The 14,780-nt window shown below is 40.8% G+C and overlaps 2 protein-coding genes across 2 annotated transcripts in view; one reads left to right on the forward strand and one right to left on the reverse strand.

Moving 5' to 3' along the window:
• LOC105905886 (protein FAM171B-like) overlaps positions 1-14,780 on the forward strand; it is a 66,082-nt gene that overhangs the window by 38,323 nt on the left and 12,979 nt on the right. The window lies entirely within an intron of this gene.
• On the reverse strand, positions 9,380-13,430 carry LOC116224956 (SCY1-like protein 2). The gene is made up of 3 exons (XM_031586007.2): positions 13,143-13,430; positions 12,826-12,945; positions 9,380-11,843 (listed from the first exon to the last, which is right to left on the reverse strand). The coding sequence occupies exon 3, from the start codon at positions 11,817-11,819 to the stop codon at positions 11,202-11,204; it is 618 nt and encodes a 205-aa protein (XP_031441867.1). The 5' UTR covers positions 11,820-11,843; positions 12,826-12,945; positions 13,143-13,430; the 3' UTR covers positions 9,380-11,201.

The raw sequence follows: 14,780 nt of genomic DNA on the forward strand, positions 1-14,780 counted from the left end.
AATAGAACCCCTAGTGGTAATGGAACTACAGTACACCCCTAGTGGTAACGGAACTACAGTACACCCCTAATGGTAATAGAACTACAGTACACCCCTAGTGGTGATGGAACTACAGTACACCCCTAATGGTAATGGAAGCCACGCAGAACTGCATTCTGGATGATCAGATGATTTACACCTGCTTGGAATTTTTTCTGGTGTGAAGGTGCATACAGTAAACATAAAAACATAGAAACACAATAAGTACTACACATAACATAAAAACACAAATAAGTACTACACATAAGAAAAGTACTACACATAAGAACCAAAAAAACCACAATATATACGATACAAATATATAAACAATGAATATAAAAAAGTAAAGTGGAAAGTGGAGTGCAAAAAGCAAAACAGGAGTGCAATGTGAATGAGCAACGTGCAATGTAATGTGTGTTAATGTAACATTAAGTGATCTTATTAACCATTCTACGCCTACTATTTATGTGAAATTGCATTTTTTACATGTTGGTAAATCTTACATTGATTATTTTACTTATAGTCTCTCTGTAATATATTTCCCCTAGATGCAATCTGCCTCCGCTTACCAAAGAGTATACAGCAGATGTTGGGACGAAAACTCATCTGGTGACGGCAAATCCCAGCATCATTGAGAAGAGGTAAACGCTTCTGCGCTGTTATGGTGCTCATGTTTATGGAATAAACACTGAAGGTGCATAGGCTCCCATAGAGTTTTGATTTTTGATCTGTTTTGAGCACATAGACACCAACCTTGGTAGATGGACTTGAGACAATGTACGGGGGGAGTACAATTTCACAGGGCACTGAAATGACAAACATATTCGGTTCATACTTCATAATTGATCTTTTCTAATTGGAATTATGATTCTTGTTTTAAATGACTCATTGGGTGACCTTGAGGTCTACACATCAACAAACAATTGCCCTATTTTACCACTAGGGGCGCACTGTGATAATCAAAGAAATGCATTATTGCTAATAATGCTTGATGTGTTTAGCTGAGAATGGTGATTCCTCTGTTGTTTTGGATGATCCTGTTAACCTGTCATGTCCATATAATTACTGTGGATACCATTTGAGTTTTGAGAAATACTGTTCTGTCCACTACAATTATTCATGGCTCTTGGTTTGAGTGCCTCACATCATGCAGTGATGGTCTCAGAGAAGTTCTGTTAAATTGAAATGTACTCTATATATTGTTCTGTTGTTATGTATATATTTTTGGACAAAAGCTGCTAAATACTTACACTATAAACGTATTATTGGTTACTAGTGGTACTGTTAAACAGTTTTTTTTTTTTTAGAGGGAATTTAGAACTAGACATGTAGAACAATTTTGAGCTCAATCAATTACACTGATTTCAAATGATGAGCCAACATTTGTTTGGCACTGATATTTCGATCTCAACCAAAATGATGATTCAGATGGAACATCAACATGCTAATGTTGTCTTGCTCTCTGGGTCATGACATAGAAGGACACGTGGCGCTAGGAACCAGGAAACGATGTCAGTGATGGCATCCGCTAGTACAGTATAGCTAATAGGCTCCACTGAATATATAGAGATAGAAATGATGCATTGCAGGAAGAGCACAATGGTAGTGATTTCCAAATCTGCCCCTCAGTCTCCTCCCAGATTCCTGCTAGATAACCATTTATAGTGATAAAATGGAGCTTAGCGTGGAACCGTAAAACAAACCTCTATATACCCCATACTACATAACCATTTATAGTGATACAATGGCACTTAGAGTGGAACCGTAACAGACCTCCATATACCCCATGCTACATATAATGATGCCTTGTGAGTTGTATTTCTGACGATGTGTCCTCGCTCTTCACAGGTATCAGAACCTCCTGTGGTCACGCAGGACATTTGTGGAAAGCATGAAGGCGTACGGATCCAGCTACGTCTACATGTCTGCTTTCTCCATGAAGCCAGGGACTGAACCATCTCTGAGAGCCTATTATACTCTGAGCGACGCCTTTTCAAACCAAACTGTGCTTTTTGCCAACCCAGACTTCCTGAAGAGCGTGGGGAAGTTCTGGAAGAGGCGTGGTGTGCATGCCAAGCGTCTTTCCACGGGGCTGTTTCTGGTGAGCTTGGCACTAGGTTTGTGTGATGAAGTGATGGTCTACGGCTTCTGGCCATTCGCTGAGGACCTAAACCAGCAGCCTGTTAGCCACCATTACTATGACAATATCCTTCCCTACTCTGGCTTCCACGCAATGCCTGAAGAGTTCCTGCAACTCTGGAACCTGCACAAGACTGGCACCTTGCGTTTGCACATAGGTCAGTGCGCTGAAATAGACTGAGAAACCGCTATCAGAATAAGCCTTCTCATTAGCTCTCCTTTTCAATCGATTCATCTGCAACCTCAAACAAATATTACTCCTTTCATGGCGCTCAAACCCCACACTCAAACAGACATTCAAAAAATCAGATTTACCATCACCCGAAGGACAAATGCACTCTGCCTCCTTCCCAGTGTGTATGACAAGATCTTAAGTACCAGAGATAACGTCTGGAATCACTCCATCTCCTCCTGCTACTTTATGGAATGAATGGGGTGGTGACACACTGTCCCACCACTGCTGCAGTTCACTAGCAGAATCAGGGCCACATATAGGAGAGAGCCAGAACTTTAAGTTAGACATTAAGTTAAGGGATATACCTTGTCAAATAAAATACCCAGGGCTGCCACTTTCAGTTACATTAGTAAGTGAGAACTCCGTGAGAAGTGAGAGATTACACAGGCATATAACGATAGCTATATAGTTCAGGTATTTAGCAGACACTTTTGTCCAAAGCGACTTCCAAAACATTAGATAAAAAAACAGAAAACCCAACTATGAAAAAATTAAGCAATTATACTTAATAATAGCAAAACTAAGATTATACTTAAAGAGTATGCCTCAAGCAAATTAACTTTTTATACATTAAAAATGTGAGTTTTTACATGTTTTTTGAATGTACCAAGGCTGTCGCTGGTCTAGGTCACCACGAACAGAGAGAAAGTCTTAACTGTAAAGACAGCAGACGCTCATCAGAGGAGCGAAGTGGTCAAGAGGGGGAATAGAGCTGAATCATAGCATTTAAATAGGTTTGGGCCAAACCAGTGGCTGTATAGGCGAGTGAGAGATTTCAATGTATTTCTAGCAGCTACAGGGAGCCATTGAGCAGCCTTGGTGTTGCACCAGTTCGGTCTTATGTGGGTTGAGGCTTCAGCACTTTGTGTGACGAGAGTTTAAATACACAGTGGACTTGAAATGCATTGAAAAAAAGAAAGCATGCACCTTTTGCATGTGTGTGTACTTTAAGCCTCCTCATCCCACCCACATTGAGGCCACATTTCACCGTCATTGTTTCTCGACGTGTGTGTGTTAATACACGTCTCTCTACACAGACTCAGGCAGTGCTGGATTGGACACAGTTCAAATGCAGAGGGTAAACACAGAATAGAGTGGAATATCTATCAGTATTTCTTATGTTGGTACAACTTAAAGTATTGCTACAACTTAAAGTGTTGGTACAACTTAAAGTATTGCTACAACTTAAAGTATTGCTACAACTTAAGTATTGCTACAACTTAAAGTATTGGTACAACTTAAGTGTTGGTACAACTTAAAGTATTGCTACAACTTAAGTATTGCTACAACTTAAAGTATTGGTACAACTTAAGTGTTGGTACAACTTAAAGTATTGCTACAACTTAAGTATTGCTACAACTTAAAGTATTGGTACAACTTAAGTGTTGGTACAACTTAAAGTATTGGTACAACTTAAGTGTTTGTACAACTTAAAGTGTTGGTACAACTTAAAGTATTGCTACAACTTAAGTATTGCTACAACTTAAAGTATTGGTACAACTTAAGTGTGGGTACTACTTAAAGTATTGGTACAACTTAAGTGTTTGTACAACTTAAAGTATTGGTACAACTTAAGTGTTGGTACAACTTAAAGTATTGGTACAACTTAAGTGTTTGTACAACTTAAAGTATGTCACATCATGCAACAATACATACATTACAGGATCTTTTATTTCAGTTCATGAGACATGACACTTGCAGTTATGCATATTTTTGTGGATTAATGGATTAATAATGAAATTGATCAATTATGAAAGGAGATGAATGAATAAATCAAGTCAAATAGGAATGTTTGGCTAGGATAAAACAATGCTGTGAAGTCAGAAAAAAAATTGTATAAAAGTATTGATATGAAACTAAGCAGGAAACAAAAATGTGAAATTTTGGAATGTGAATACAGGGTCAAATTGATCCACAGAATGCTCGCTTCTAAAAATTTGCTTTCTGCTGCCTCTTAAAAGTATTGATGTTTGGTGCCTTGTGGATGTCTTGAGGTATTGAGTTCCATAGTTGTGATCCATACAATTGAGATGGGTTCATTTTCATTATATAACTTATAGCATAGTATATAATAAAACATGGGCTCATGTTTTGCTTTGTGCATGGAGAGAAGGACTAACGTTTTGAATGGTTGAATGGCAGTTCTACTGATATTTTAAAAATAGAACAAACATTGGAATTAGGCATGATTCTTAAGGTTAGTAGTTGTTGTAAGGTTTTCTATGATTGGATGTTTCTTTGTGTGCTTTTATCAACAAGCAGGACTGTATTGTTTTCATTTGATATTTGGAAGTTGTTCATCCAATGATGCTCGAGATGCAGTTATAACATAATGATCATGCCAAGTACTGCATAGCAACCCAACTGTGAGCATAAGGTAAAGGTAAAGACACAAAACAGATTTCATTTTAATATTAATTGTAAAAATACACTGTATTAACAAACAGTATTAAAATGACAAACTTGTACAATAAATTGCATTAATGTGAACATACACCTGCCTGATGGATGTTTTAAAAGGTATCTTTGCAAGCCCCAAGGCACCCATTGAAGCTCAGGTTCAAATGGAGAGATTCTCTGATGGCCCCTAGTCAAATGCTATAACCTTGGTTCCAGTGCATGTTAACCGCTCATCTAAAAATACATGCTTTTCTATACATCTCAGAAACCTCCTTCTGGTGTTCCTGATGTTAAGTGCTTTCAAAAGCTTGCTACCATCGCAAGTTTTGTTTCATTTGCCAAGTCCAAATAAAAGAATGTGTTTGGAAAAAAAAGTCCAAAAGTTGTATTTGTTGTGATGATTAAGTTTAGCTGTGTTTGGTTGCTCACTGGCGAGCGAGTTACAGCCATGTTTGCTGAGGGTGGGTTCTTTTATTTCTAGGTGGTTAGATGTACATAGATCGTTAAAATCGTGAAATTAGAGTCTCCACTTTGAAGCATGGCCCTGGGCATAAACTTGGCAAAGTATTCACATGTGATAGGATTTGAATGTGTCGCTCGCTATGAGATTTGATATAAATGTACATAGTCTTGCACTGGACTAGAACCTGCACCCTCAGGAAGTGGCAGTGATAATTACACCAAGACCCCATGGCTTTGTTATGTGACACTAGCACATCTCTTAAAGGTTCAGGGAAGGTTGATGCAGTGATGCAGAGTTCTGTATCCACTGGCCACTCTGACAGATGTACATCCCACTTGCTTTTAGCATGTTCTAACATTTTTAGCCCTACACAATCCTTGTAGCCTTTGAAATTTGGCACATTTTTATTTGAGCTATGCTTATACAAATAGCAGAGGCAAATACGCAACAGCCCAGTGTCAGGGAGGATCATGTAAAGTGCCGTCTATGTCCTCCTCATTTTTTGAAACCAAACTGCATGCCCACATGTATGTCCCCAGCACCTTTCAAACCAAAGTGACACCCATGGGTGCCTCTAGAATATGCCCGAGTGGAAGAGGGACTCGACTTTTTATAGGCACTGTATGTGAGGAAGGTCAGAATAACGTTTTTTTTATTTACACATACTGTGTTCTGTGGTTGTGTGATTACCTAGCCACTGGTATATTTACCATCCTATTGAACGCATATTACATAATGTTACACAATTGCTGGCTTCTTTTCTAATGTGCAGATATCCATATTATTCTAATCCATATTCATAATACTAATATGAATAAGTATGCATTTCCCATGTTCTAATTTACGTAGAGGATCTGTGCAAGAAGCGCTGGAAGGGTCTCGGGCACACGTTGGAAAGAGAGAAGAACAGGGAGAAGCACCGCTGCGGGAGTGGTGCAGGGGTGAGCACAGCGCGTGCATGGAGGTACATGGCTGTCATGGGTTTCCTGACGCCCTTCCTGGAGTTTAGGGAGATGTCAGGGATGCAGTCCCCCTCAATCCAGGCATCACAGGTGGCTGCACTGCAGGACAGCCAGCCTGACCCCTGCTGTCAGTGGCATGTACTTCCTGATGCCACATGCCAGTTAAAGATTGAACTAACTCTCTAGAAAAACTTGATTTTATTCAGAATTAGAACGAACAACAAGCGGAAGATAATTACATTAGTCAAGAAAAACAAATAAGAATTCCATTCCTTTGAGTTCGAATGACTGACCAACCGGGAGAAAATGATGGTCAAAAAAGGTAAAAAAGGTCAAAAAGATGATCTATTACAGGCCAAAGCAGTCCCACAGCACACAACAGGCCCGCCAGGGACCACTCATGTGGGCTCATTGGGACAAAACACCTTCCCTATTCCAGCCCTTTAAATGGCACTAACTCGCTGTAGCCGGAAAGACTTCGCACACACCATGTTTGGACATGGCGCACGTCAGAGACAGTTCAGAGATAATACACGCCCACTCAAAGCAAAGCGAACGTTTTGTTTCGCTGGCATGTATCCGTACCATAAGTCTTCTCTGAAGGCCTCACCATTTTCAAAATGAAGAAAATATAATGCATTCATAAATAGGACTTCAGTTTACTATTAATTATATGTCTGCATCTGCCCGTTTTCCCACACAATTCCCACCCCATTTCCATTCAAGTATGTGGTGTAACAGCATGGCAACAGACAGTATGGGGAGAGAACTTATGTCATCCAATCACATATTGATCTCTGTGAACCCTGTGCTCAGCAGTGTCAATGAATAGAAAATCTCATTTGGATTGACATCCCAATTACAACCACTGAAATTTGGTAGATTTTTTGGGGGGTGAGGTGTGGACTGTGGTGGCCTCCCTCGCCAGTTAATATCTTCCTCAGATGCTGGGTTCAGCGGATAACCTCTTCTACACAGCATCTGTGTGGTGTGAGGCAACTTCCACTTCATTTGTAGGAATCCAATTGTGCACACTTGGACATCAAAACACTTTGATACTTTCTTGGAGTCTTTTCCTCATATAAGTATTTGAATCACCTAGTTCCTTTAGTCTTCATTCAGTTATTTCACAGCCTGGATGATGATCCTTAAAGTGATGTTTTATATCTAGAAGGAGATCTCTACTTGAACCTCTTATATGTAGTACCCAATTATGTCAGTTATGGTCAAGTAAGAGGCACCTCTGTATGATTTTTGTCACCTGCCTGAATACTTACGTTAGTCGTTTTTTTTCAGTAATTCATTCATTTTTAATGTTAGCAGACAAATAACTTATTGTGACTTTGAAAATATACAAGAGCATAATTGTGTGCAAAAAAAAAAAAAGTATGTGTAAGTATCCTTTGTAATTGTAAAAATAATTAGTTTCAGGGGGCTTGACTAATTGGGGCAAGCCACTATATATAATTGTTCCCATTCATTCTCCTTTTAATTCTAAAACATTTCCCACAGTATGATATTACCTTGGGTGTATCTATTGTTGTCTGGTATTGACATGTGTCCTAACCCATCGTGAGTATGGAGGGGGGTGGTCTGGGAACGCCAGACACCACTGTTGAACCTTCTGGAGGTGTTGTGGGCCTAATGGAACAAAACAGTGACAAAGGAAAGTGCCCACCTGATACAGCAGTGACATACACATGATACATACGACTGATGGTGGATATTTGGATGGTGAGCAAAGCACTGCTCGATATTGTCCCAGGCTTGAGAAACTGTCTAGAGTGAAATGTGAAGCAGAGTGAACTAACCAACTCTGAATTAATGTTGTTCGAGATCCTTTTGAAGATAACCGTGCCTGATGACAGTTCAGACCTTTGGAAAGAGTATGAACAGTGCTGACATCCCCTTATCAGCGTGAAACAATACATTTCTGTCCATGGTTTGTTGTTGTTGTTACTTAGTTGTCCTGTTCTCAATACCTGCAGAACTGTCAGAAGCTGTGATCCATACTGCCTGGGCTAGAAAGTGGGCGGGACTGGAGTATTTTCAGATGGGGGGCGTAAATATTAATGAGTAATTTACAACCCAGTGGGGGACAGTAGGAATTCTTCTGCATATACGGGATTCACACGGGATTTGAGACCACAGTGTGTGAGATTCAAGCTATGTCAGTTCCATGTACCAAACTCTCATTATGTATCTATGCTAAGCTACAACTTCTACTCTCATTATGTATCTATGCTAAGCTACAACTTCTACTCTCATTATGTATCTATGCTAAGCTACAACTTCTACTCTCATTATGTATCTATGCTAAGCTACAACTTCTACTCTCATTATGTATCTATGCTAAGCTACAACTTCTACTCTCATTATGTATCTATGCTAAGCTACAACTTCTACTCTCATTATGTATCTATGCTAAGCTACAACTTCTACTCTCATTATGTATCTATGCTAAGCTACATCTTCTACTCTCATTATGTATCTATGCTAAGCTACAACTTCTACTCTCATTATGTATCTATGCTAAGCTACATCTTCTATGGCACCTTTAGCCTTTGTCAATGATTTGATTTGATCACTGGTTATTACTCTTGGGATGTATGGTTAGGTTATTATGTAGTTGGCTTCGGCACACAATACAAGAGTTAATGTTAGTTCTGCTCCCACAGACATACAGTAGGGTCTTACATGCATTAACATAGCCACACATTTCAGCTCTTTCCCCCCTCCATGATCCAACCACTCCTTTCCAAACTCCTGCACAGTAACAGATCATAGACCATCGAATGCTACGGCAGGACATTTGGTAGCACAAGCTGTGGTGCCACACAACCACAGATCACAGAGCGCTTAAACAGTAAACCTGTATGCTAGTCTGTTTAAGAGAAACCACAGATCATAGATCGCTTAAAACAGTAAACCTGTATGCTAGTCTGTTTAAGAGAAACCACAGATCATAGATCGCTTAAAACAGTAAACCTTTATGCTAGCCTGTTTAAGAGAAACCACAGATCATAGATCGCTTAAAACAGTAAACCTGTATGCTAGTCTGTTTAAGAGAAACCAATGTCCTGTGTTACTTCATGACAAAAAGACATCAGCCCCATCTGTGGGCAATGCGGAAACATAAAAACAGTGTCTCATAGCAGGGGAGACCAGAAAAGAGATTTTTATTGTTTTATTCTCATAGATTATGGATGAGAAAAGTCGTAAAGACCAAACTAACATGGTGGCAGTATCTGAACAATTTTCATGATGAAAATAAATTGTAATAATGATGAAATGAAGCATTACACATTCTAATAATTGTACTGCTCTTTTCTCTGGGTGAATATTAACTGATAAACACAAGATAAATTCCTCTTCTTGTATGAGTTGAGAGCTTTTACTGATGTCAGACCACAGTGGTACTGTGATGGTGCTACTGTGCAACACTAAGGTCACCCGCACACATAGTGCCCCTAAACTACACATAACATCCCACAGCCAGATTGAACCTCTATTGGACCCCAATAATCAGCACATATGATAGGATCCAGCTCATGGGCGTCACTCAGTTCTCACTTGACTGGCCCACCAATGCTAAAGTCAATTAATCTGAAACTTCAGGCCTCTCAGGAGGTGGTTTATCTAGTCATTTAATCTGAAACTTCAGGCCTCTCAGGAGGCGGTTTATCTTGTCATTATTACAGAAGGAATTACGGAATGTCCTAATCAGTTTGGATTGATAGCAGAATTGGAGGAATGGAAGGAGTTAGGAATTGCCTTGATAAATATACACCCGATCAATTCTACCTTAAAAAATAGAGTGTATGAATACAATCAACCAAATCGAACTGGTACATGTGAACAAGAGGCAAACTTGTAGTCTTGAACATATCGTTTAACTGGTATATTAAAAACAAACAATTACAGACAGCTTTTAAGATGGCTGCCATGTGACAGGTGGTGGTGATCTGGAGACCGAATAGAATTGAATAGGCAGGTGATCCTATGGAATAAAATGGTGAATGTGTCCTCATTACATTTTGCAGTAGCATGACAGTCATAACCATCAACCAAGATGTAAAAGCAAGGGAAACAGATTGAACCAAGTTTTAGCATGAATGATGTGATAACACTACACTGAATATCCATTTAAGATGCACAGGTCATTACTCTGAAGAGATATTTGAGCTAGATTTCAGGTGAACAGGAGTCAATGAGAAACTGATCTATACAGGACAGACTAGCTATGGCCACTGGGACTCAGATGGTAAATGCAATCAAATGCAAGTGAATACATTCTTTTCAAAATCAATGGAGCACATCAGACAGTGGTTATATTAAACACAACTTCACACTCGGATATAACTTCCTGTCTAACACTCAGATTCGATTGTTCACTACAGCATCAGCATTATCTATGCAAAGGTGATCAGCCTCCAACAGCCTCGCCGGACCCCTGTCCTGGATGCCCCTCAAAAGCTTGACCTGATTTCAAGCATCCACAATCTTCTCACTTCAAAGATATGACTCAAAAATATGAATGAGAAAAAAAAAAATCAGGGGCAAAGATGAAATATAATAAAACTAACACCAAAGCACTATATCAAAATGAACATACGTAAGAAATTGTCTCAACATTTGTGTGTCTTTGTATCAAAGCCTTTTCTGTGTGCCTATCTGTCAGGCAATTACAAATCACATGACCGATTTATGGTGGATTTTATACCGTATATATATCTGCACATATGGTAGCCTTTCGTGCATCTCCCAATGCTGAACCATTGCCGTGAGAATCGAACGTTCTGTACAAAAAGATTTACACAGCGCAACAACAACAACAACAAAATAATCTTAACTGGACCAAAGCATATCATATATTAATTGAGAGGAAATACAGTTCAAGTAAGACCAAAAACTTCAGTAACACAGCCAATCCTCCACCTCTCACTTATTACTCGACCTCCTCTGTGCATGGTCTTTCCAAGGTTCATCCAAAGAGGTCCTTCAGATCGTTGCTGACAGAGGTGCTGTGTTTGATCGGGCCGGCGCTGGACAGCGCTGATGATGTGCTCACAGCTGGCTGGGCAAAGTTATGGGGATTGAAAAAGGGATTGGCCTGCATACCAAAGCCACTCTGCACTGATGTCATACCCAGGGTAGTCGCTTGCATGGGCGCAGTCTGAGAAGGATGGCTCAGCCCGAACTGGTTCAGCCAGGGGGGTTGGTTGGATGTCGGGGCCATTTGATTCATGCTGACTTTAGGCTTGTTGGAGACGAAGAGAGAGTCCAAGGCAGACAAGTCTGGAGATCTGGCAGAGATCTGGGGTGGGTTCTGTGTCAGAGAGCTGAAGTTGGGTGTGCTGGTTGTGGTGGCCATGCCGCCTCCGTACATGGCTGGCGTGGCTGGAGATATGCCCAGACCCAAGCCCACTGATGGGAAACGCATGGGTGCACTCAGACCGTTACTCATGGGATCCATGGCGGCGCCCATGCCACTCTTAGCAGCAGTCACAGGGAAGGCAGTTGATATTCTGCTGCTCTGAGCAGGTGTCGACGTAGGAGTACTGTTTAAAGCCAAGTGGCCCAATGTCGTCATGTTGTTCATTAAACTGCTGGTAAGGTCCTTGGTCTGGAAGAGAGATGATAATAAACTTCATGGGACTGTTCAGAACATTCCAATATATACAGCACCACATCCTGCTCCAAAATGGCCTGTTTTTAAAGAGTTCACGAGAAGTCACACAGTCAAGACTGCTAGTTCCCAGAGCAGCAAAACACCCCCAAAACAGGACAAACCCACCTCTATGCTCAACTGTGGGGATGGTACTTTTCAGATCATAGGCCTTACCTTTACAATAACAGACATGTTATTGATCCACATAGCCAAACAATTCCAGTTGATAGTCTCATAATCAATCTCTCAGCTCACCACAGATTTACATCTTGCATTTAAAGATCTTAAAGTCCGTTTTCTCAGCAGTTCTGATTACAGCAACTGTCTGATTCCAGTTTCATGATCATGAATGATTCTGGTTTTTCTTTCCTGCTAGGAGGGGGACCCATGAGCTTCAAACGTGCACAGAATGTTGCCGGCTGGGGGATTTGAAACTGTAATCAAAATGGAAACCTGCTGATTTCTTTGCCCCTTAGCTTTATAAATATATACCGCAACTAAGGTACATTCAGTGTCATGATAAAGTATCCAATGACTTAACTGTGTTTTAAAATAATTGTACAGCCTTAAATCACTACTAAGTAATTTATAAAGGCAATATTGAAAAGAGTTGAATAATTGTACACATAGGTGTTTTAAACTCAACTTTATATATGAACTCATAAAATTTGACTAATCACAAATTTATACCACAGTGATTTGAAGATGTTTAAAATGTACTTTTAGTCCGTACAACTGACAGCACCAAAGCACCCCAGACCACCACATCTCCTCCCCTTCCTCTACCATCTCCTCCCTTCCACCAAACAATCTGATTGGCCGCTGCTGGCAAAATTTGCTCCTCATTTACATAGGATTATACTTTCCCCAACTTTTTTTGCTCGCTTCGCCCCAAATATTTTGTCTAGGTCATAATGGGATGGAACTGTTCAACTACCTGTGTGATGGGTGTGGCTGCTTTTACACTCTTGGGTTCAAGGGGTTGCTGGTTCCTCAGTTTGGATGCCTGTTCCTGTTCCTTGGCTAATCTCTGTTTCTCTTCCAATGTGAGTGACACCTAAACCAAGAAATATGATAACAAGATATACAACGAAGAGGTAGTGTGAATTAGGGCCTTTTCAAAGAAATGAGTACAGAGGTTGGGTGCAGGTAACAAACTCTAAGCTTACAAGTATAGTAAGCAGTGGTCGCACAGCACAGCACAGCACAGCACAGCACAGCACAGCACAGCACAGCACAGTCCAGTCTACTCACTCTGGATGTGGCACTTATGGGGGAGTTGACTTCTCTGCCATTGATAGAATTGCCACCAAAGATGTCATCAATCTAGGAAAGAGGGGAGATTCTTGAAATCCTAAAAAAAACTACAGAACCATCCTAACCAGTAGACCTATGTTCATTTAAAATCAACTCCCAAAAACACATACAAAACAAACTTTAGAGATTTGGTTATATTAACAATATAACACTGTCGTGTGTGCACAGGATAAAGCATGTTTCACAGGATTTTGCCAGACATTGTCTTGTATCTGCTTGGTCATTTCCCTCACATGTCTGTGTGGTGGACAGTGTCAGGGTGGAATAGAATAGAATAGAATATATTTATTTGTCATTGCACAAGTACAACGAAATTGAGGTAGCAGCTCTCAGACACAAAAACAATAAAAATATAGATTGAACATATATATATACATATTTACACTATAAAAACACAAGACATATAACACAACAGAGAGACAAATACAGGTCAGTTTTGTGCATTGTTAAGTGCTATGATGGCTCTGGGATAGAAGCTGTTTCTCAGCCTGTCTGTTTTTGCTATGATGGTCCTAAAGCGTCTCCCTGAGGGCAACAGTTCAAATAGGGTAACCAGGGTGTGTTGAGTCTCTGAGGATACTGTGGGCTTTTCTGAGGCAGCGTGTTTTATAAATGTCCTCAAGAGGTGGAAGAGAGCAGCCAATTACTTTTTGCGCTGTGTTAATGACCCTCTGGAGTACCTTTCTTTCTGCTGCCGTGCAGCTGGCAAACCACAGCGAGATGCCATAGCTTAGCACTGACTCCACAGAGCAGCGGTAAAAGGACACTAACAGTTTCTTTTTTAATTTGTTCTTCCTGAGTAACCTCAGGAAATACAGCCTCTGTTGTGCCTTTTTCAGCAGTGCAATGGTGTTTCTGGTCCAGGAAAGGTCCTCCTCGATGTGAGTGCCCAGGAAGCTGAAGTCTGATACCCTCTCCACTCTCTCCCCATTGATGGCAATAGGCTGCATGTCCGATTTTTTCCTCCTATAGTCGACTATCAGCTCTTTTGTCTTGGAGGTGTTGAGGACAAGATTGTTCAAGGTGCACCATGTCGACAGCCTTTGCACCTCCTCCCTGTATGCAGTCTCATCTCCTCCTGAGATGAGGCCCCACCACGGTTGTATCATCTGCAAACTTAATGATGGCATTGCTCGGGTGGGTGGGAGTGCAGTCATGGGTATAGATGGTGTAGAGTAGGGGGCTCAACACGCAGCCCTGCGGTGAGCCGATGCTGATGCTGAGAGCTGAGGAGAGATGGGATCCTACTCTAACCCTCTGGGAGCGGTCTGTCAGGAAATTTCTGATCCAGTAGCAGATTTGCTGTGAGAGCCCTAAGTCCATCAGTTTGGTGACCAGTCTGCTTGGTATGATCGTGTTGAAAGCAGAGCTGAAGTCTATGAAGAGCAGCCTGGCGTAATTCCCTCTCTGTTCCACGTGTGTAAGTGTGGTGTGGAGAGCCGTGGCAATAGCATCTTCTGTAGCCCTGTTTGCTCTGTATGCAAACTGGTGGGAGTCAAAAGTGGGTGGCAGGCTTGTTGTGATGTGACTCCGGACCAGTTTCTCAAAACACTTCATGATGATAGGTGTCAGTGC

The sequence above is a fragment of the Clupea harengus genome, chromosome 2, assembly GCF_900700415.2.
Source record: "Clupea harengus chromosome 2, Ch_v2.0.2, whole genome shotgun sequence".
Lineage (NCBI taxonomy): Eukaryota > Metazoa > Chordata > Actinopteri > Clupeiformes > Clupeidae > Clupea > Clupea harengus.

What these genes read in the sequence shown, in the direction of transcription:
- LOC116224956 (XM_031586007.2), bottom strand. Translation starts at nt 11,819, where the DNA reads ATGAACAACATGACGACATTGGGCCACTTGGCTTTAAACAGTACTCCT.